Here is a 21689-nt window from a genome sequence, read left to right on the forward strand (position 1 = left end):
GACAAATACAAGACGTTTTGCCAATGGTTTGACAAAGTGCATTTAATAGGCTGTCTAGGGGTTAGATCAGGTGATGGTGTTAGAAGACTTTGAAAATTTCCTACCCAAATCTAGAAGCAAAGAGTTTTTCCAGCAAGAAATGCCAATTTGTTGAAACCAAAAGCTTCCTGCAAGAAATGGTCAGTTTTGCTGAATTCCCATTTTAAAAAATTGAGTCATTTCAAAATTGTCAGGTCCTGTTTTGACATTTTTGAAACGAAAAGTTTGAAATCACTTGAAAAATGTTGAGAGTGCTCAATACAAACTGCTTTGACCAATCTGATCCAGAGTTTAGATTTTTGATTAGTGAAAAACTTGTGACTGACTTTGCCCCAGTTTGGGGAAGAACTTGAAATCTTATTCCCCCCCTTGTAACAGGAAAACAGTTTCCCACCCAGCTGTATCTGTGACAGAAAGCAGCTAGCATAGATGAAGCACAGGATTGGAAGTCTGTTCACAGCTTTGCCACTGACTTGCTCTCTAACCTCTGAGAACTCACTTAAGCCCTAAAATCATCTGAAGCTGTGGCTTAGAATCCTAGTTTGTGGAATACTTAGCTCCTAGAATGGAAGGTGCTATGGAAGTAAACAGCTACAATTGTTCAGTACAAAACACTGAATGCATACTCTTTATGTGTCTGAAATATTTATTAAACCAGTGTTTTGTGGTGCAAATTTAATATTCACTGTACAGAGAAAGAAAAATGTGAGGAGCACTGTGTTAAGTGCAGTGGAAGATTTTATAACATGAACCATCTGCCTGTAAAAAACTGACCTGAGCCTGCGAGCTTATTACACGCATAACTGAACTGGTACCACTTTTGTACCGATGACCTAAAGTTAAAGTTGAATCCCTTTACCAATACTTTGAAGTAAAGTTCTCCATTTCACCTCTTTGGATGATTTTAAAAAAGGGTCAGATTTAAGATTTTAAACTTTGACTAACTCATGACTCATTCTCAGGAGCCTTTCCCCACTTGAAATCAAGCACAAGACTACATCACCACAAGACAGTTTTCTGCATTGATCACTGAATTTCAGATATAAATCCCACAACAAAATCTGGCTTTTATATGAAGTGTTTCTTGGAAATCCAGCTGTATGAGATGACTGTCAAAGTTTAACCTAAAATTATAGGTAGCTTTTTTCTTTTTGGAATCCCCCCGCCCCCATGTAGTTGCCAGATTTTCCTCTCATGTCCTTTCCCACTCCCTTGCTTCCCTGTAAATTCATTAAGTCTCTTTAAAACAATTCATTCAAGCAGTGGTGTTTGAAAAGGCCTGCAATGGAAAATGTGCATTTGCAATGCAAAGAAAGAGTCACTGTACAAGTTCCAAGAGGCTAATGATGGGCAAAACCTCAGGAGGTTGGGTTTGAAAAAGTACTGAAAAGTTTGGATGATTTAACTTGAAATTAAGGAAATGTACTGCATGTTCAGCCCACCAGAACACCCACAAACATAAATCACAAGACTAAGAGCAAGTAGCCTGATGTAACTTCTCACTTTGCCACAATAGAAGATTTCTTCTCGTTTTACTTTTCCTTCTGCAATCTTCTCCCAGATGGCTTGTCCCACTTCATGCTCGTTATAGTACACAAAGGCCCCATCAATATGGCGGTAACCAGCATCGATGGCAATCTTCACTGATTCTGCACAGGTACCTTTGGGAGTCTAATGGAGGCAAGAGAAAGGGCAACATGGTTACAACTTTGTTCGTGCTCATCTGAGCAGCTGTGGGATGGTGCTAATTCTGAATGAGTGGGAAGCACAAGTCAACATTTCACCTCCTAGTCTACAACTCACACAACTCTGTTCACATACTAGGCTCCTGGGAAAGAGTGAGGACTGAACCGTTGTGCTGTCCCAATAGAAATTAATTTAGATTTATGGAGACTTTAAGTCCCCCTTTTTCCTTTCTACCACTGAACATAATAGAATTATGCTAAAAAGTTCTCCATGTGCACCCCTCTCCCACCCTAATTTTTCAAGGGTTGAAAGCAACAGACAGAATTTAGTTTTTCCTTTTGCTACTACTTTTCCAAATTTGGACATGTTTTGAAGAGTTAGAGCAGAAAATAGAAGAGGAGTAAAAAGTGGAAAAGCCTTGGGACATGGTTTATTTTAATGCACTCTGTGGCAAAAAAGGAGAAAAAGAAAGTGAGTTTTCAAAAAGCAAAACTAAAACATTTTAGATCAAGATGACCTCACTGAGAAGTTTCCTGTCAAATCAACACTTTCACATAAGAAGTCATTTGACAAGACCTCATGGGAAAGTTTTTGGTTGAAGCACAGCTCTATTGAAACAGATCAAAAATTGCCTGCGTGACTAATAACCTTATTAGCAATTTATTGAGGCAGGGGGAAGAGGAATTCGGACACTGCCTTGATCCTCCTCACTTTCACTAGCTCAACACCATTGGAGTTGCTACATTTTACGTGGGGGTGAGTAGGATTGGGCCCTCTTGGATTAGCATATCGCAGGTAGGCAGTGGCTTCATAGTCTGCCTAAGAACATTTGATTGTTTTTTTATTTTTTAAATAAAAAGGTCCTGACTGCTGCAGTCTAGAAATTAAAACTGAGGGAGAGACTGTATGGGATTGATATCTCCAAATGAAAAACGTGCTAAGCCTTTGCTGTACTTTGGGTCTCATGTTGCCTTTCAGCAGCCATGTTGACTCACCCTAAAAAAAAAAATTTGGGTTTGTTTCAGAGCAGCTCAGCTCTTTGCCATGTACTAGCTTGGAGTTCAAGATGCACATCAGCCAAACCAAACAAGAAGTTCACTTAGGGGGAGAGTACAGTGTAGAAAGCGGAAGTAGAACCACAATCACCACATCTAAGACGGTCACTGCAAGTAGCTTGATGCTATGGCTTGCTCTTGCCAGTGTCTTTGCTTATTGGAGGGTGGCTCAAAGGACTCACAGCAGGTATGGATACCATATTTCAAGTTCTCAAATAGAGGACACTGCTGGGGAACCCTCCTCACAGGTCCTTGTAGTGACAGTTTAACTTCACCTTTTGGAAGGTACTGATGCTATGTCTGTACAATATAATATTTATATCCTTATCCCAGAGCTCTCAACATGCCAGGGATCACATGTATATATAGGAAGGTACAAGAAAAAGGTAACTTTGTGATTCAGAAGGTGTATTAAAATATATGCTTTTTTAAAATGCGGACTCAATTTTTAAAAAAAAGCCTGAGGGAAACTTGAGAAGCCAAATTTGTGTGTTTGGCCAGCCACCCATCCTATGTTGGGGAAAACAGAGTGCTATTTCATTCATTCAATAGGTACACCGATGAGGAGACAAACACTTGTTCAAATGCTTTCCTTCTTTCAGGAAGTGACCTTTCTGAAGGGACTTTAAGGCGCTGCGAAGGCCCCTTCCAAGCTGGCAGCATAGGCCATGCCAGAGTAATGAAGATCCTATCAGCTAAGACATCAAAGCTGAAGAGACCAAGTCACTGTCCTGCCACATTTTTAATCTGTTCATGATAGTTAAAAAGGTTTGGGTGCATCAAACATGCAGCAATGGCAAACTGAAACACATACTGTATTTTGTGTGGTACCTAAACCTGCAGGGACAGGATTTAAGGAAACCATAAGGTGAAGGCCACATACCTGTAATTCTCATCCTTTGAAGGCATCTTATCTACTTAAGAGTTAGTTTCCATTTGTAGCTCAAGCCTCTCAGTCCTATCATCTTGGTATGTTTTCCGGGGAAGTGTTTTTAAAGTTTCCATGTCTCTTTTAGAGTTTGTTTTATCATGCTCCCCATCACTGTTAGACAAATATTGCTAAAATAACAGGCATCTTTGCACTGTTTGGCTTGATAGAGCTGAAGGCCACCATCAAGTACACACCAGGTTGGCACCAGTGCCTGGGGCAAGTTTCAGCACTTTGATGCATTCAGGGGCCAACTTCAGTATGCCGCTCCTGGTGCACTAGTGAATTGGAGCGATGATTAAGTTTCAGGAAATTCAATGTATTCTTGTGTCAAAGCATTAGTACTACTTCAGATTGAATCCATCCTGGCACTGTAGGTTTCAGGAAGCACTGGGAACAGCTATGGAATTTTTGGATGGAGTCAGTGATGCATCTTTGCTTGGGTGACCATCTCCATTTTGATCAGCAGGCATGGAGACCCAGTATCCAGGGGACAGGTGAAGCCAGGAAACAGCGTCAATCACTGTGGAATCAAAGGCTAAAAAAGGGAGAAGGGAAGTAAGGAAGTTTCCCCAAATCACAGCAAAGAGCAGTCTGCTTTGGTAAGTTCGCAGCCTTAGAAAAACTGAAGCTTCCAGAAATTGTGGAATATTTATTGTTTGAGCTCGAATGATAGATCTGTAAATCTTGACACAAACGTACTGGAGTTTTCTTTCAAGGACTGATCTCAGTCTTCAGAGGACTTCCAAGTTGAGGTCAGGAGGGCTTTTTCAAATTCAGTATGGGGTAAGACCAACTGCAAGAGGCTTATTTTAAAGATCTAGAAACACAGGAAGCCTCACACCAGACCAAACGAATGTTCTAGCCAGCCTGGTGTCCTAGCTAGAACAGCTGCCAGAGCTAGATGCTTCAGATGAAGGTGCAAGAAGTCCTAACATGGAGAGTTTCCTAGAGTGACAAGGTGGATGAAGTAATTTTTTATTGGACCAATTCCTGTTGGAGAGAGACAAGCATTTGAGTCCCACACACAGCTCTTCTCCAGGCTTGGGAAAGGTACTCCCAGTGTCACAGCTAAATACAAGATGGAACAGATTCTAAGGCAACATTCAAGGTAAAATGGCCCGTTAACACTCCTTTAGTGATAGGACAAAAAGGGGAGGAGTAGTGGGATACAGATTGTGGTAATCTGTAAATCCAGTGTCCTTATTAAAACCATGAGTAGTGGCTAGCAAAGTTATGAATTTAAACTCCCAGGCTCATCTTTTGAAAATGTTGTGCAGGTTTCCTATGAGGACTGAGAGGACACACATAGCATAATTGCCTTATGAAGAGTATTCACCCACTGGGGATAGAGTGTTTTTGTCTTTTATCATTTTCCTGTGCGAGTTCAAGAGCATAGTGATTGTCTCTCTGGTTTCACCCACATAGTTGTTGTTGAGGCATTTATGCATTGGATGAGGTAAATCACATGTTGTGATGGCATGTACAGGACTGCTAGATCTTGAAATGTGCATTGTCAGGGTCTAAGACAGGAGCTGGGATGGAACCAGTTGGGAGCAGGAGCTATACAGTGATGGGCAAATGCTTTGAACAGTCACTGAACTGCTGCTGTTGCTGGGCTTAAGAGCTGGTCCATTGACTTCCCACTAATCAGGCAGCATACTACAGGCCAGCTGTGCTTGTTAGGTTACCAATAGACTGGCTCTGCTGCCAAACCTGCTTCCAGACAGGTTGTCTTAGCCCCAGAGAAGTGAATTAGTAACCCCGTTATGTTTTTTATTCTAGTACAACTGTGGAGGTGTATAGCTTATCCATGTGACTAATCCTTTTTTGGATCCTGCAATATTAAACTTTTTTGGCTTTGGTACATTGTGGCCAGGAGTTCCCCAGGACACTTGTGTTAAGTAGTATTTATAATTTTTAATTATGTTGCCTTTCAGTTTTGTTTGGTGACGCCTGCCCCTGTTTGAGAGATTATGCTGACTTTTTATAAGCATAATTGATAAAGTCTGCTCTATACTGGAGGTGGGCAAAGAATCACAAGGAAAGTTACCCTCAGAAAGCATGGTTTTGTCAAACTTCAGATTTTCCCCCACGCAGGAAAGTGTCAGGTGAAGGTTTTTTTACTAGAAGAACTGACGAAAAATCCAGTTTTTGCTTGAAACAAAACAACCTGGATCAGAATAGCTGAGATTTTCCCCTGATGAAAAAAGTTTTCAAACAGCTCCACTCAATACCATGTCTTGTTTTAGAAACATCTACCATGTCTCGTCTCTAAAGAAAGCATTCCTAAATCTTTTCAGTATCTTCTCTCATGGAAGTAATGTTCCTAGAAGAACAATTAAGCTGTAGTGTAGCAATAGCCTAAATCAACATAAATTATGTCACTCAGGAGTGTAAATTAGCCCCCGCCCCCCCAATGAGCAGCACCATTTATGTCAACTTAAGCGCAGGTTTTGGCAGGAGAAGTTCTCCCACCGACATAGCTATTGCCTCTCATAGGGGCTGGAGCAATTAATGGGAGAGTGCTCTCCTGTCAGTTTAGGGGGGCTGCACAGAGCTTACAGCTGTGCCGCTGTAAGATCGCTAGTGTAGTCATAGCCTTAGTCTCTGAACTACTACAGTTGTGGAGATACAGCAATCAGAATTCAGGTTTCCAGCTGAGGGCAAACCATAGCTGACAGTGGCAGATAATGGAAGCTGTATAATCTCATTCTTTGCTCCTGAAACAGAGGTTTGCTTTTTGACCCCTACTGTACAAAGGTTAGACAACTCAAAGAAAGTATTTCCTTCCTTAGCAGAAGCTAATTTAGAATTCATTATGAGTAGTTCAAGTTGTGCCTACCTGTGTAGGTAACAGATGAATTGCCAAGTAATCATGCTACCCATTAATCTAGTTTAGTTTTGGCCTTTCTATCCTCCATGTATCCTGTTCTCCACATCAGTAGTAGGTCCCATATTTAATGTAGTACAAGTCTTTATGACATGGCAAAAAGCAAATAACTTGCTATGTCCACTCTGGGTTTAGCCAGTTGATCAATACTCCACCTCTTGCCCCCTGATTACTGGGTTTGTTGAGGGATTTTCTCACCTAATTACCTGGTTCACCCAAGAACTTACAGCTGTACAATATTTGCTGCTTTCCATTCCTCCAGATTTTAATGACTTTGCACATTACTAGCACCTCAGCCACTTCATTCTGGAGTTCCTTCAGAACTCTTGGATGTGTATCCTCCAGTCCCAGTGACTTGTCTAAAACAGCTCTTCCCTGGCCCAGAGAATGTTCAGTCTTAAAGCCTAGTAGTAAGCAAACTTAAGAACCCAACAGAAGGATATGTTTGTTGCACATATGAAATTCACTGGCATTTTTCTAGCTTAAGTATTTACTGAACATTTGAGAAGCTTTTTGAATAATATTGAGTGCATAAAAGGAAAACAGCACTGGTACTCATCCAACATATTCAAATAGCCCTTCTTACTACAGTTGTCACTTGTTACCACTTTTGCTTCCTGCTTTTATTCCGCTTTCTCTTCTGTAAAACCGTCTCTTTTCCCTGTCATGTTACCATCCCTTCCTTCTCTCTATTGTGTTCTCTCACTGAAGTCATCACACAGAGTACTTCTAATGTATCCCATCTCTCTCCCCTTCTCAGCACCAGCTTGGACATTTTAGCCACTCAGTATCCAGAGGGCTAATCCTACTAACTAGAGACAAACTGAAGATGGAGATCTGAGGGAGGGTACTACTCAGGGGCAGTGCTCAGGGCACGGCTGGCTCCAGGCACCAGCTTTCCAATCAGGTGCTTGGGGTGGCATTCAGAATGAGGCTGCAGTCCGTGTCCCGCGGCAGCAATTCGGCGGCAGCTTGGCCGCTCTTCCCACCACAGCGGCTTTTGGGCAGCAGCTCCGCTGCTTTTCTGAGCACGGCGGCAATTGGGCGGCAGCTCCGTTGTTGTTGCGGCGGTGGCAATCCGGCGGCGACTGCTTGGGGCAGCAAAATTGGTAGAGCCGCTCTTGGCTCAGGGAAAGTTCTGGATTCTTAGCAAAGCCCTGTCCCTTGACACCAAATGTCTCCATCTTTCATAACAGCCTCCAGCTATTGGTGGTCTACAATCTATGGTGCCACTGCAGCCCCCTATGGCTGCAGGAATGGAGGGAATTCTCATCCTGTTCTGTTTGCTCCCACTGAAGAGCTTCCTAGCTGGTGATGGGGAGGTAATTCTGCAATCTACCTCTTCAGCTTTCCAGCTGATGGAGGGCAGTAGGGAAGGTTCTATTACTCTAACCACTAAGATAGTGAAATAATTTTTGCTGACTGTGCCTGATTGCTTTTTTGCTGGAGCACACGCACAGGGGAAAAAGTTAAGATATTAAAGGCAGTACTTTTGTGCTATGCCTTTACAGGGTTATATTACTTTGTGATTACTAGGTTAATAAATATGGACTAATGGCAGAAAACTATTAAGAATTGGTACATCCTGCCATGTCTCTTACGTCAATAAAATTATGTAGGTGTGTGAGCCTAGTTGCTGTCTGTTCTCAGGCTGGCAGAGACCGGGAGCTGCACAGGCAACACTTGAAGGGAAGGAACAGTGTGCAATGGTCTTGACCAGATCGATCTGGCCAATGGTATCCAGCCCACCTCAAGCTAGAGGAAGGATTGCCATGGGGTGCTGGAAAGAATTCAGCCTTCCTCCGAAAGCACTGGATTTTAACTACAGCATGCTGAAAAGGCAAGCTGTGGATTAAATCTACCAGTTCCAATCATAATTTCAGATTTCAAGTTACTGTTTAGGAATCTTAGTCCACTAGATACAGGAAGAAGATAGGGACACTGAGTGTTGGGATGTACCTTGCAAAAGCCCAGAAGCTGCAAACAGATTTTCATATTAAAGTTTCTGGAAGCCTCCTTATCTTCCAGAGCCTACTTCCCTTTGCCTATTTTCTGAATAAAGCAGCAAGAGAACAAGTGTCCAAAATTGGGACCTTACTGTAGAAAAGCACCTGGTTTAAGTAATTGAGATGTTACAGGAAAAGCCAGATCCACTTTGTGAACTAAGGATGCAAACAGCACAAGGGAACATTCTTAGAATTGCTTACTCTTGCAGACGAGAAATTGGACTGTGCCTCTTTCTTGGAAAATACCAATCACCAGAACATAACCAGCTTCTATACAGAAAAATCTGGCAGCTATTCCCCGGGAAACATTAGCAACCATCAACAAGGAAGCAAAATCCAGAGAAATTATCCCTGCAAAAAGCTGACAGAGCTCAGAAATGATGGCTGAGGAGGACTGCTGGCAATCCATGTACCATACACTATTCACTCTGATGGGGAAGCCATCTGGGGAATTGCTACACACTGGACCAGAGTGCTATTCCATCTAGTCTGGTATCCTGCTTCTAGCAGAGGTTGGTACCAGATGCTTCTGAAGAAAATAGGGGAAAATCTGTAATGCATCTTACCTCTTGTGCCATGAGATGACTAGGAGGAAAGGGGGTGAATTTCTTCTCTAATGCAACAGGACATCAATTTAAATTCTGAAGTGCGAGGTTTGATTCCCCCCTGCCCTTGCAATAGCAACTTAGCATGCATAATTAGACTTAGCATTTCTAAAATTCCTGTTAGGTTGTTGTTCTAGGATTTAGCCAAAGCTGTGCTAAGGACTATTGTAGCTGGCATAGTCTGCCCCAGTTATTTTACCAGAGCAAATAAAAGATTGCAGAATCTGCAATTTGTAGTCACTGCAACTTTCCATAGAACACACTCTTCGAAGCATTGTGAATATATCCTCTCTGAGCCAATGGGCTGCTGTCCTGATAGCTTTGCTTTTCAGCGAGGCTGGGTTGTTTCATAAACATGCCTTAGGCCCTGCCTATGAAGCAACCAAGCCACTTTTGAGCTCTTAATTTTCTTAGGCACATGTAAAGGTTGTTAGCAGAGAAATCCATTGGCTTTGATTTAGTAAGAGTTTCTCAAACTGTACTCAGAAGTTTTGTTCACAGGGTTGCAGCCTTTGAGATTCAAGCAAATATTAAGGGGTTTCTAGTATATGCAAAGATAATCCTGTGGTCAAAGAACTGACTGGAACTCAGGAGATGTTAGTTCAATTCCAAGCTCCTCTGTGTACAAGTCGTGTAGCACTTCTAGGGCTCAGTTCTCCTCCCATCCCCAATCTCTGTAAGGTGGGGATGATGTGAAGATATTAATTAATTCTCATAAGGCAGTCACATTTCTTGGTGATATGAGCCATACAAGCACTTAGATCCATGAAAACCTCTGTTAAAACCTGCAGATTATGTATGAAGCCAAGTTTTGGGGAAGCCCTTTACCTTTGAAGCCTCCTAGAAAACGTGCTAGCAGGTGGCCTACAAATTACCAACTGCCTTAACGTTTGCTATTGCTATCTATCAGGAATGGTCTTTGTGGACACCATTCCACCTTTTTGGGTGTCAGACATGAAAAGGAATTGTTCAACAGCCAGTGGTTGAAAGCCCTACAGGGCACAAAGTGCCTCATGCTTCTGGTTTGATGGCTTGCTTAAATTCTCTACATGTCACATCCCCATAGACCATTCAGCTGGCAGCTGAAATAGGGTAGACAATGTCCTGGACAGCATGAGGACAAGGCAGCCTGACAGCCCCAGAAGCTGTCTATTAATTGGAAGAGAGACAAGGTGGGTAAGGTAATATCTTTTATTGGACTAACTTAAGCTTGTCTCTTTCACCAACAGAAGTTGATCCAATAAAATATTACCTCACCCACCTTGTGTCTCTACTATCCTGGGACCGTCACAGCTACACTACACTACATATTAATTGGAAGGGCAGCCACCCTATCAGAAGACTCCAAGAACTCCTTTAAAAATGAAATCTTTCTATGTGGTCCCTCCCCAGTGTCTTCCGATCTCAGGAAAAGCAGGGGCACCAGCATCCCTGGTGACAGGGGATAAGGGCAATGGCTTGCAAGTCAGTTCACTCTTTATCCCCTAATCAAATTATAGGTAAGATTTCTGGGATTGTTGTGAGGGTACAGGTGGAGTTTGCAGTTGTATCAGAGCCTCAACACCAAGCTAGCTGAGAGGTTGAACCAGCTAAAGCTTGGTTCAGTGAAGCCTGAAAAACAGCCAAGTTTCTTGTAGTATCGTCTGGAGTTTTAATGGGCCTGGCCTCATGTACAAGTAAAAGACTGAGGCCAAAGTTAAGCATGGTCTCCTATGAGCAGAGCTGCTACCTGTTCTTGCAGGAGGCTTATGCCATTTTAAAGAGAAACTAAGCCATGGGACACATTATGGTGGTCACTTGAAATGTGGTTCTAGCCTCAAGAAACTAGAGACAGACCCCACCCTAACTTCCAGATCAAGTCTGCTTCATTCACAAGTAATCAAGGGACCAGTTAGAGCCCTAACATGGTTTTTAGGCTTCCAGTTGAACTAGGTCAACCTGAGCTTGGAGTGCTGAGCTCAGTTTTCCTTCTCACTTCTGCAGTGTTGCCCATGCACAGGTTCATGACATTCAGTTCATGACCGCTCCTGTAGTCATGTGATTGCAAGAATCTGAGTTTTTGTTTAGAAAGAGTTTCTAGGCTGCCTGGTTGGGAGAAGAACATGACACGGAGCCCTACAGGCTCAAAAATCTAGAAGGCAACTAAAAAACCCAAAGTATGTATTGTCAAAGGTTTTCAAATCATGAGTCTCAAAGCCTCAGCACCATATTAATGATTCTGCAGGACAAGTTCTGACCTTGGGTTGCACTTGTGCAACTTGGGGCAGAGTCAAGCCATGCCACTTAGCTAACGACTTTTGGATGACGCGTGACCCACAGTAGCACAGGTAGGAGTAGAACAGTTAACTCTCAGGCTAGTCATTACAGTAAACAGCTGTGTCACCAGCGTGAGCAGCTCTCCTATTTATTTGGTCACTCCTCAAGTGGTTCTGGCTGAAGAGTAGAAATCCCCTCTGGTTTCTGAAGTATTACTATTTTTTCAAATATTTCTGCTACTCTTCATTAATAGACCCTTGAATCGATACAGTTTAATCAAGTTGACTGAAGTTGTCAGCCATTCACCCAGCTACATTTAACATACAGAAGTTGCTATGTATCAGTGCCAGTGGGAATTAACCAACAATCAGCATCAGAAGGGGGTGCAGTCTCAAGGCCTAAAAATTGCAGTCTCCCCAGCGTTGTCTTGTGCTCTGGGTGTGTCACGCTGGACTACTGTTGCATATTAGCAGGTCTTCATGTGTCAAAGTATTCTGAAGCCAAGTGAACAGTGCCAGCTTGGCTATTATGGACAGCTTCTCAGCTGGTGTAGCTTGGCATAGCTCCGTTGGCACCAGCTGACAATCAAGCTATTCATATTTTCACTAAATTGAGTTTTACACTTTGCAACATAGGACTATACCACTGTGTTCTAAAGTGTTCTGAAGAGGTGTGTCCTAACACAGCGAAGATATTAAAAAAGAGTGCTGGATTTTAGGAACCGTTTCCTCAAAGCCTACAGTGTTTAGAAAAGACTTTGAGGCTTGAAATACAATTAGGCCTATAGAGAATCCATGCTATTGATATCCCTTTCCTGGGGCCAGGCTAAAAAACAAGTTCAGATTTTGAGTGATACAACAACAGGCATCATTTTATGAGAATATAGATTTCCAGGGACAGCGGGGGGTTAATTCCTAGAAGTACTTCATATCCTGACTCCTATCTTTCAATGGCCTTCAGTTACACAGGTTTAAACCAGAATGGCCTTTCACCAGCAGAAGCTGAGCCAATGAAAGCTATTGCCTCACTCACCTAGTCTCTCCAATATCCTGGGGCTGACACTGCTACAACACTGCATACAAGGATGCTCCTGTTTAATTGGAGATTCTGTATGGTGACCATATCACTAAGTGCCATCTTTAATTGGTTGCAGTTCATTAAACACTAAGTGCATGCATGGCCACTGAAGAAGTTGGAGCTAAAGAAGAATTAAAGAAGAATTAAGAATTTAAACAGTCTTAAATTTGGTTTCTATAAAGAACTGTAAAATTCATGAAAATAAGGTCCTCAATGTGGAGATTTTAGTAAAAAGTCAACTTCCCATATAGCAGAGAGAGTCATGTTTCCCTAACATAAAAATCCATTCATCTTGCAGTGTGGTATGATCTTTGCCAGAACCAAAGCTGTAGGGAGATACCAGGCTATTTTTGAGCCGGGAAAAGGGTTTGTATGTGAAGAGTCTGCATATTCTCCAATTTGATACATATCAGTTTGTCAAACTCTGCTTTTGGTGGCAAGGAGGAAAAATTCTGTCCCATGACAAATATTGTGAATTTTCATGCTTGCCCCAGTTCAAAGTTCATCAATTTTTCTGCTTTCATGATAACACTTAAGTGATTTAATTTCTTCCCCCTGTAAAAAATGGGAATTTTGACTTGTGAAAAAGTACATTGTATTGCAATAGATTTCATAAAATGTAAAGAGCACTAGGCAAGAAATCAAGAGGAGGCTATAGGCAAGAAAAAGAGAGGATTTAACTGAGTACCAAGAGGAAGGAGAGTAGGAGGCAGAGATACAGGTACCATCTGGAACAGTCTACAAGCTCCAGAGTTGAACAGCAGCAGAGGTGTACAAAAGGGCAAACAAAGCTAGTGCCAGGCAAGTGGAGAACTAAGGGAGAAATAGCCATAAATATAAGTTTTTCCAGTGGTGAAAAGCAAGCAAAGTTCTAGTCTGAATTTTAAAAAACCTCACTGAGGATTGCCACAATGTTGAGTTTTTTAAAAATATAAAAAGACCCAATGATGCTAGTGATAAAACCTGAAGAGTATTTGTTAGAGATACATCTGCCTTTGCTACATTTTCCACTGACTCCTCATCCCTTTTGTTATTGCAAAAGAAATCCATGAAGGCGGGATCTTTGTTGCTTAAAGATGCCTTACCTGAAGTCTGATTTGGTTGCCATCTTTGCAGCAAATAGCTGGGGTAAATTAAGACAAAACTAAGGCCCAGAGCTACTGAAGTTTCCCAAATTCCCATGTTGATTCCTCTCCCAAATGTCTTTTTTTCAAGTCTGATCTCATTCCTAAGTAAGGCAGCCCAGCTCTTCTCACCAGAAGTCAGCATTGGTTCTGCTGCCTGCTAAAAAATTGTGCCTGCTTTTGTGCTTCTTTATAGCAGCTGGGGACCAATACCAAATATATCCCATCTTTATGCATTCTTGGCAACTAGATCTCAACAAAAAATCTATGTTGCTTATTCCTCAAATAAGTCAGACTCCCAAGCCCCAGGATACTGTTTATAGAGCAAGTCCCAAGAGCAAAAAGGAGAAGGGAATGCAGGTTAGAGACTATTTTGCTTACACTGTACGTCATGTTCATTCCACATGACTTGTCATCAACTCTTTAAATATTGAGCCATGTAGCTTTTCAGACAAGGGTCCTGACTGCATGTGTAGGAAGTAAAGAGAAACAGGGGTAGCCCAGCTCAAATGAAATGTGGACTGGGGCCAGATTAGGTATTCCCTAGCAGCCAACCAAGAACTTTCAGATTTTTAGTGGATCCAGGAACACGGTCTACACCTCCTTCCTGTTGTTTGTGTATGGGGTGGATGTAGCATTTGACCCTCCACATTTTGAAAATAGGCAGCCAGCCTGATCTGGCAGAGGAGCCATCTGCCATCCCCAAAGTCAAGCTCTGAAACAAACAAAAAAGTCTCACATGTGCTGCCTTAATAGCCCAGTGAAATTCTTGCCTCTTCACCAAAGCACTCCTCAAGGAGCCAAAGAAGAAAAAAAAAATCCTGCAACCTGTTTAGAAGATGAGCCAATGGCTTTTCTAGTCATCTGCAGTCATTATGTCCTATGCACTAGGTGCTTTAGAGGTTCCAGTAGGAAGATAAGACTGAGGCAGCTTCCAAATCCAGCAAATATCCCCACTTCTTCCCTCAAGTTTGATCCTAATTTGTAGTGGAAAGATAAGGTGACCTCTATTGGTTGAATATTTATGCTAAAAACAACAAGCACAATTATGATGGGAGTTAATTCATGTAGCAATTAGAATTATTCATGTAAATGATCATTACTCACTCTGCTCTTAAATCCATTCAGGTGTGACCTTGAGGTTGGAGGTATCCTTTTAAAGGTATTTCATTTTGCAGAAGAACAAGGTAGATTCCAGTTAGGACCGGAAGAGGCCGTACTGGAAGTCTTGTGAGTGTGGCACTTTGGCAGCTTCCAGAAGGATCTGGAAGTGGGATAGCTCATCTGAGGTTTTCAATATGCTAGATATTAGATATTGTGGCAAAAAGACAGTTGACCTATTTTGAAGGGAAAAGGACTGAAGTTGACTAGTGACCCCCTCCAGAGTTTCTCTTTTCATCCCTACAAAAGGGCCTCTTGACTTCGAGAGCACAACCTTCTTTGTTTCCAAGGAGACCTCAAGTTCTCTAGGAATCTCCAATACACCAGCCTTTTTAATAGGCCCAACAACTACTTTGTTCTTTACCTCAGGCCAGTAATTATCAAGGTTGAGTTAGAGATGAATTCAGACTAACATAGCCAAAGTCATCTGTAAACACTGGCCCTTGCACTCAGTCACATCTCTAAAGTGACTAGAAGGACCAATTAAAATAATAAAGCATTAACAAGAAAACCTTTTGATCCTATTCTTAGGCTATGTCTACACTGGCAATTGAACGACAAACATGTGTCTTTCAGAGGTGTTAAAAAAAACCTTGAGAGACAAAAAAGGTTTTGGTGACAACAAGCACCAGTGTGAACAGTGCTCTCCAGCTGACAATGCAAATGCTGCTCATTGTGGGGTGGACGTTTTTTGTCAGTAGGAGAGCCGACAAACAGCGGCTACACTGCGCAACTTTTAGTGGCACAGCTGTAGCGACACAGCCATGTCACGAAAAGCTGTGCAGTGTAGACCTAGCCTTTAGTTACTCCACCTCTGCAAGAGGCAGTAGCTATGTCAGTGGGAGAAGCTCTCCTCCCAACAAAGTGCTGTCTACACTAGTGCTAAGGCTGGTATAACTGCAGTGGTTTTCAAAACTTCTTTTCTGGCGACCCAGCTGAAGAAAATTGTTGATGCCTGTGGCCCAACAGAGCTGGGGATGAGAGGTTTGGGTTGTGGGAGAGGCTCAGGGCTGGGGAAGAGCATTGGGGTGCAGGGGTGAGGGCTGTGGGAGGGGGCTCTGAGCTGGGACAGGGGGTTGGGATTCAGGAGGGGGTCAGGGCTCTGGGCTGGGAGTGCAGGTTTTAGGCTAGGGATGAGGGATTTGGGGTGCAGGAGGGGGCTCTGGGTTGTGGGGGGGCTCAGGGCTGGAGCAAGGGATTGGGGCATGGGCTTACCTTGGGTGGTCTTGGTCAGCAGCACAGCAGGGGTGCAGAGACAGGCTTCCTGCCTGTCCTGACACCGTGGACCGTGCTGCACCCCAGAAGTGACCAGCAGCAGGTCCAGCTCCTAGGTGGATGTATGCAAGCAGCTCCGCACAGCTCTTGCCCACAGGCATCGCCACCCCCAGTTCCCATTGACTGGGAACCAGCCAATGGGAGTGCGGAGCCAGTGCTCGGTATGGGGGCAGCGTGCAGAGCCCCGTGGTCCCCCTGCCTAGGGGCTGGACATGCTGCTGGCCACTTCCGGGGCGCAGCGCGGTGTCAGAACAGGTAAGGACTAGCCTGCCTTAGCAGCACCGCCAACAGGACTTTTAATGGCCTGGTCAGCGGTACTGACCAGAGCCACTGCGACCCAGTGCATGACATTCTGCGACTCAGTACTGGGTTGCAACCCGCAGTTTGAAAACCACTGAACTATAGCGCACCCCTGCGTGGTGATGTTACATTGAAGTAATTCTGTAGTGTAGACAAGGGCATAGAAACTGGGACTGTACTCCAGTGAAAAGGAAGGTTTCAGAGTAGCAGCCGTGTTAGTCTGTATCCACAAAAAGAACAGGAGTACTTGTGGCACTTTAGAAACTAACAAATTTATTAGAGCATAAGCTTTTGTGGGCTATAGCCCACTTCACTGGATGCATAGAATGGAACATATAGTAAGAAGGTGTATACGTACAGAGAAGGTGGAAGTTGCCAAATAAACGGTAAGAGGTGAATTAATGAAGATGAGCTATTATCAGCAGGAGAAAATTTTTTTCGTAGTGATAATCAAGATGGCCCATTTAGATGGTTGACAAGAAGGTGTGAGGATATGTGGGGAAATAGATTAAATATGCGTAATGACCCAACCACTCCCAGTCTCTATTCAAACCCAAGTTAATGGCATCTAGTTTACATATTAATTCAAGCTCGTTGGAGTCTGTTTTTGAAGCTTTTGTGTTGCAGAATTGCCACCCTTAAGTCTTTTACTGAGTGGCCAGAGAAGTTGAAGTGTTCTCCTACTGGTTTTTGAATGTTATGATTCCTGATGTCAGATTTGTGTCCATTTATTCTTTTGCGTAGAGACTGTCCGGTTTGGCCAATGTACATGGTAGAGGGGCATTGCTGGCACATAATGGCATATATCACATTGCTAGATGTGCAGGTGAACGCGTCCCTGATGGCGTGGCTAATGTGATTAGGTCCTATGATGGTGTCCCTTGAATAAATATGTGGACAGAGTTGGCATCAGGCTTTGTTGCAGGGATAGGTTAGTGTTTTTGTTGTGTGGTTGCTGGAGAGTATTTGCTTCAGGTTGGGGGGCTGGCTGTAAGTGATGACTGGCCATCTCCCAAGGTCTGTGAGAGTGAGGGATCATTTTTCAGGATAGGTCGTAGATCTTTGATGATGTGCTGGAGAGGTTTTAGTTGGGGGCTGAAGGTGACAGCTAGTGGCGTTTTGTTATTTTCTTTGTTGGGCCTGTCCTGCAGTAGGTGACTTCTGGGTACTCTTCTGGCCCTGTCAATCTGTTTTTTGAAAAGGAATTCACTCACCCCGTGTGGCTGCTAATATTGAATCAATACTGAATTCTCAGGCCATGTGTTATGGAGGATAAAGCACAAAGCCATTGCCTTCTGCAGGTTATCAATATCTAGAGAGGGATGAAATAATTATTCTTGTACTCTTGATCTGCATCCAGTTGATGAGAAAAATCCCCCTTTACTTAGTCTTGTTGAAAACCTTTTCTATCAGATTACTTAACTGTCCAGCTCTGTTCCTGGTAAAATGTGTGTAGTAAGTGTTGTAGTTGTAGCCAGGTCAGTCCCGGGAGATTAGAGACAAGGTGGGTGAGGTAATAGTTTTTATTATTTATTTATTATTTATTTTATTTATTATTCTGCAGAGAGTCAGCTTTTGAGCTACACAGAGCTCTTCTTCAGGTCCTGAAGGCAGGATGGCTAGAATGTTCAAGCAAAGTAACTTGTCTGTAGTGCAGTGCAAGTTAGTCAGGATATCACCTGCCAACTGACAAATGCCAGACTCTCCCTGCAACTCTCCCAGGAAGCGAGCTGCCCATCTCCAAACTGCTGACCCTTTAACCACTACCCAGTCAGGTGTCCTGCCCTCTACCCTACCCATTGACATAGTTACTCCAGCCCCTGTGAGCGGTGGTAGTGGGAGAGAGCTCTCCCATCAGCCTAGAGCATCTGCACTAGCAGTGCTGCAGCTGCATCACTACTGCGGTAAGCTGTAGTGTAGCTCCAGCCACCAATGCAAACACTCCCACAGTTCTCCCTAGCGCTTTCATTAACACCTACCCAGGAGCAGCAGAAACTCCCTACATGTGTGTGTGTGGGGGGGCACCAGTGACCAAACCGTGGCCTCTGCCCCCATGCTGCCCCTTCCCCTGCTTGTTCCTCTCTGCCCTCTCCCCCATTGCTTACCCTTATGGCCGGTAATATGATGTAAAAAAAAAAAAGTGATAGGGCCATGGCCCCAAGCCCCCCATTTCCACCACCCCTCTCCCCACTGCCTAGTTTCACCACCCCTTTCCCCACTGCCTAGTTTCTTCCTTGAGAACTCCCTTGAGTTTCTCCACCTCTCCCTGACCCTTCTCAAGTGCCTAGCCCTCTCAGGAATCCAACCTCTCCCTGCCACAAACACCCGACTCCCATCCAGTTTACAGACGGTGAGGCACCTGGAAGATGTTCTAAGGCTGATGTCCTAGTCCTAAACTTTAGGTGCCTAGAGTAACTGGTGCTAAGCAGAGTGTGAAATGTCTGAAGTAAGGTGTTATATTTGCCAGATTGACTCCCCCTCCCATCCCCCAGGTTATGCAACATTCTGCTTTGCTACAATGTGTTTCACTTGCCAGAAATAATCCAGCCTTAACTTTCTATTAGCCACCCATCAACTACCTTCTGAATACTCATCTGATAGAATTCTAAAGCTTCTGGAGGACTTTAGGCATCACTCCCTGCATTTCTAGGGTTAGTGTCTGGGTGTGAGAACCCGTCTCACTGTTGTGTCCCTTCTTCTGCAACAGTAATAAGTGTCTTAACTCAGACAACCTGCCTTGATTGTTAGACTATCTGAAGCCTTCAGTGATGATCACTCTTGTACTGCCTGCAACAATGCTGTTTATTCAAAAATGATTTTCTCTTTGATCATACTTACCCTTGTGTATTAATTTGTTGGTACTGTATATGCTACAGTACAAAGATCGTTGTTGGCCAAGTAATCACCTTCGTAACAGGTGTGTTTTGGCTCACACTTAGTTGTTCATTTTAACTGCAATACCGTACTACAGGGCACAGGGTTCTGCCCACAATTTTTATCTCACTTCACACAAGACAATGACACAGAGCATATAAAAGTCAAGTAATTTGAGAGGGAGGCAGCTAATTTGTTCATTATTTCACTGCCAGGACATCACATCAAGGAGCACAGAATGTTTTGGAACCTTTTGGCATTCAGCTTTTGGGAGCCACAGGAATCAGGATGTAGGAATCCTGAGTCTTTGTTTCAGAAATACTCCTTTGAAAGTGTCCAAGCCATCTGTAAGATGTTCTACAAGAAAACTGAGTTTTTCTTTTCGCTCAGCACAGCAGGTCTGCTGACCAGCTTGCAGCCTCAGAAATTGCTACTGAGTTTAGGGAAGGTAGATGGTCTCCCAGTCACTGTGCACCAAGCACACTTTGCTCTCCAGCATATCTCTCTCTCAGCAGATTCAGCTGGAATCAGAGTTTCTGGGAACTCAGGACTAAGCTAAAGCCAGTCTGAAGCTGCCAAGATAACTAGCAATAATTTAAAACTTTCCTGATTAGCAGCCTGTGCAATCTTAATGAAGTCAGAGTTGTATGGGGCAGAATTTATCAACAAGGTGGACAGAGTGCTGTTCTCTAAGTACACACTTATCTCAAAGTATCTGTGCACTCTATATCTTATAACAATACAGCACTGAACTACTATAAACAAATGCCAGCTCTACCAGCCTGTCCTATCTAGTTTCAATTAAATATGCCTGTATCATGGTGTGTAGTTAGCTATCAACCCAGATAATAAATTCATCTTTGTTAAGTACTGAGGATATAAAATGCTGTATCAATGCTAGGGATTATTTAGTAATCCTAAAGAGAACAGATTACTTGGGCTAGGAGTTATCCATGGCTTTAGTTAGCATTTCAATCACTGGTTGCTTGCTGTAAAATACTGAGTTGGGAATATTTGGAAGTTAGCAACAAAGACTCTAAACTTTGCTATAATATTTGTAGTCCTTCCTGCTTTCAGGATGTAAAAGCACCATTGTTAACTGGAGGTTTTAAATTCTTCACAGTAAATTGAATGAGAGGCCCACAGAAGAGGTGTGTAGATTGGCCACCACTTTGCCTGAACTGCTAACAATCTGAAATTTAAAGAACCCTCCGGGATGCCAGCAGAAAGGCATTGCAAGGCAAGTGCCTAAGCCAGCAGTGCCTCTGAAAGGAAAGCATCAACTTTTAACAGTCCTCCTGGATCTTTGTGCTCAGAACAAAGTCTGGCAGCCTGCTCCGAGCAAGAAGTGGGTTGATAAAAAGGAAAAAGTAGAGGATAGATACTTACTTTTTTGGGGTCAGCGTAGGTGCCAAGTCCAATCACGGGGATGCTGTTCCCATCGCTCAGAGGTATGCGGTGGTTTGCAGCCGTCAGATTCATGATGCGGATGATAAAACACTTGACTGCAAGTTGCTAACCGACGGAATGAAAGCGGCAAGAGCCCCCTCTGTGTGCGGCGCGTGCTCCAGGCTGCGGCACTAGAGGGCGCGCGCGGGAGCTGCTCTTGCTCCACCTGCCCGGTGCCAGCGACCCGCGTGCGAGCCTCTCCGAACAGCCTGGGGCAGCGTTTCCAGCTCCCTCGTGGGACAGCCCAGCCCAGCCCAGCCCAGGGTTACCCTTCCATTCTCCTCAAAGCAAATTTGCAGCAGGGTGAAATATTAACTGCCCGCTCTGGTTCGGGGCGGGGGCCGACTCAGCGCGGGAGAGATGGCCCCGTTAAACCAGCTTCCGCTGGAGCGCGCGACTTTTCCTTTCCAGGTGGCTTTAAGTAGCTGCTAAAAGCAAGGGTGTGCTCGGAGTGCGGGAGGAGATTGAAAGGGGGTTGTGCTTTTTGGAGAGGAGGGGGTCTGCGGGTGGCTTATGCTTGCAGCGGGCTCCCACTGCCAAGCACCGTTGCTCTGTTTGCTGACTCCTCGAATCGTTTCAGGGCTCCTCGCGGGGGGAAATGAGCGGGTTTTTCGAACAAGACGTGGTTCCTGCCAAACCAGGAGCTACCCATCAGCCTTCATCGCCCCAGCGGCTCGCGTGTGCCAAACCATTGAACGCAGTAGCTACACCCGGGGTCGGCAGCTTGTCAGAAGTGGTGTGCGCAGCCTCCATTTACTCGCTCTAATTTAAGGGATCGTGTGCCAGGAATACGTTTTTAGAAGGCCTCTTTCTATAAGCGTGTAATATAGAACTAAACTATTTGTTGTAGGTAAAGTAAATAAGGTTTTCAAAATGTTTAAGAAGCTTCATTTACAATTAAATTAAACTGCAGAGCGCCTCCGCCCCCCCCCCCTCCTCCCCCCGACCGGTGGCCAGGACC

General features: G+C 43.8%; 1 protein-coding gene across 1 annotated transcript in view; it reads right to left on the reverse strand.

Moving 5' to 3' along the window:
• AKR1D1 (aldo-keto reductase family 1 member D1) overlaps positions 1 to 21435 on the reverse strand; it is a 54879-nt gene extending 33444 nt beyond the window's left edge. Inside the window, exons 1-2 of the mRNA XM_038408553.2 lie at positions 20669 to 21435; positions 1543 to 1710 (exon numbers count right to left, since the gene is read on the reverse strand). Coding sequence (XP_038264481.1) covers positions 1543 to 1710; positions 20669 to 20761 — 261 coding nt within the window. The 5' untranslated portion in view covers positions 20762 to 21435. The remainder of the gene's footprint in view (positions 1 to 1542; positions 1711 to 20668) is intronic.
• Between the last annotated feature and the right edge of the window lie 254 nt (positions 21436 to 21689).

This window comes from Dermochelys coriacea, chromosome 1 (assembly GCF_009764565.3).
Source record: "Dermochelys coriacea isolate rDerCor1 chromosome 1, rDerCor1.pri.v4, whole genome shotgun sequence".
In the NCBI taxonomy this organism is placed as follows: domain Eukaryota; kingdom Metazoa; phylum Chordata; order Testudines; family Dermochelyidae; genus Dermochelys; species Dermochelys coriacea.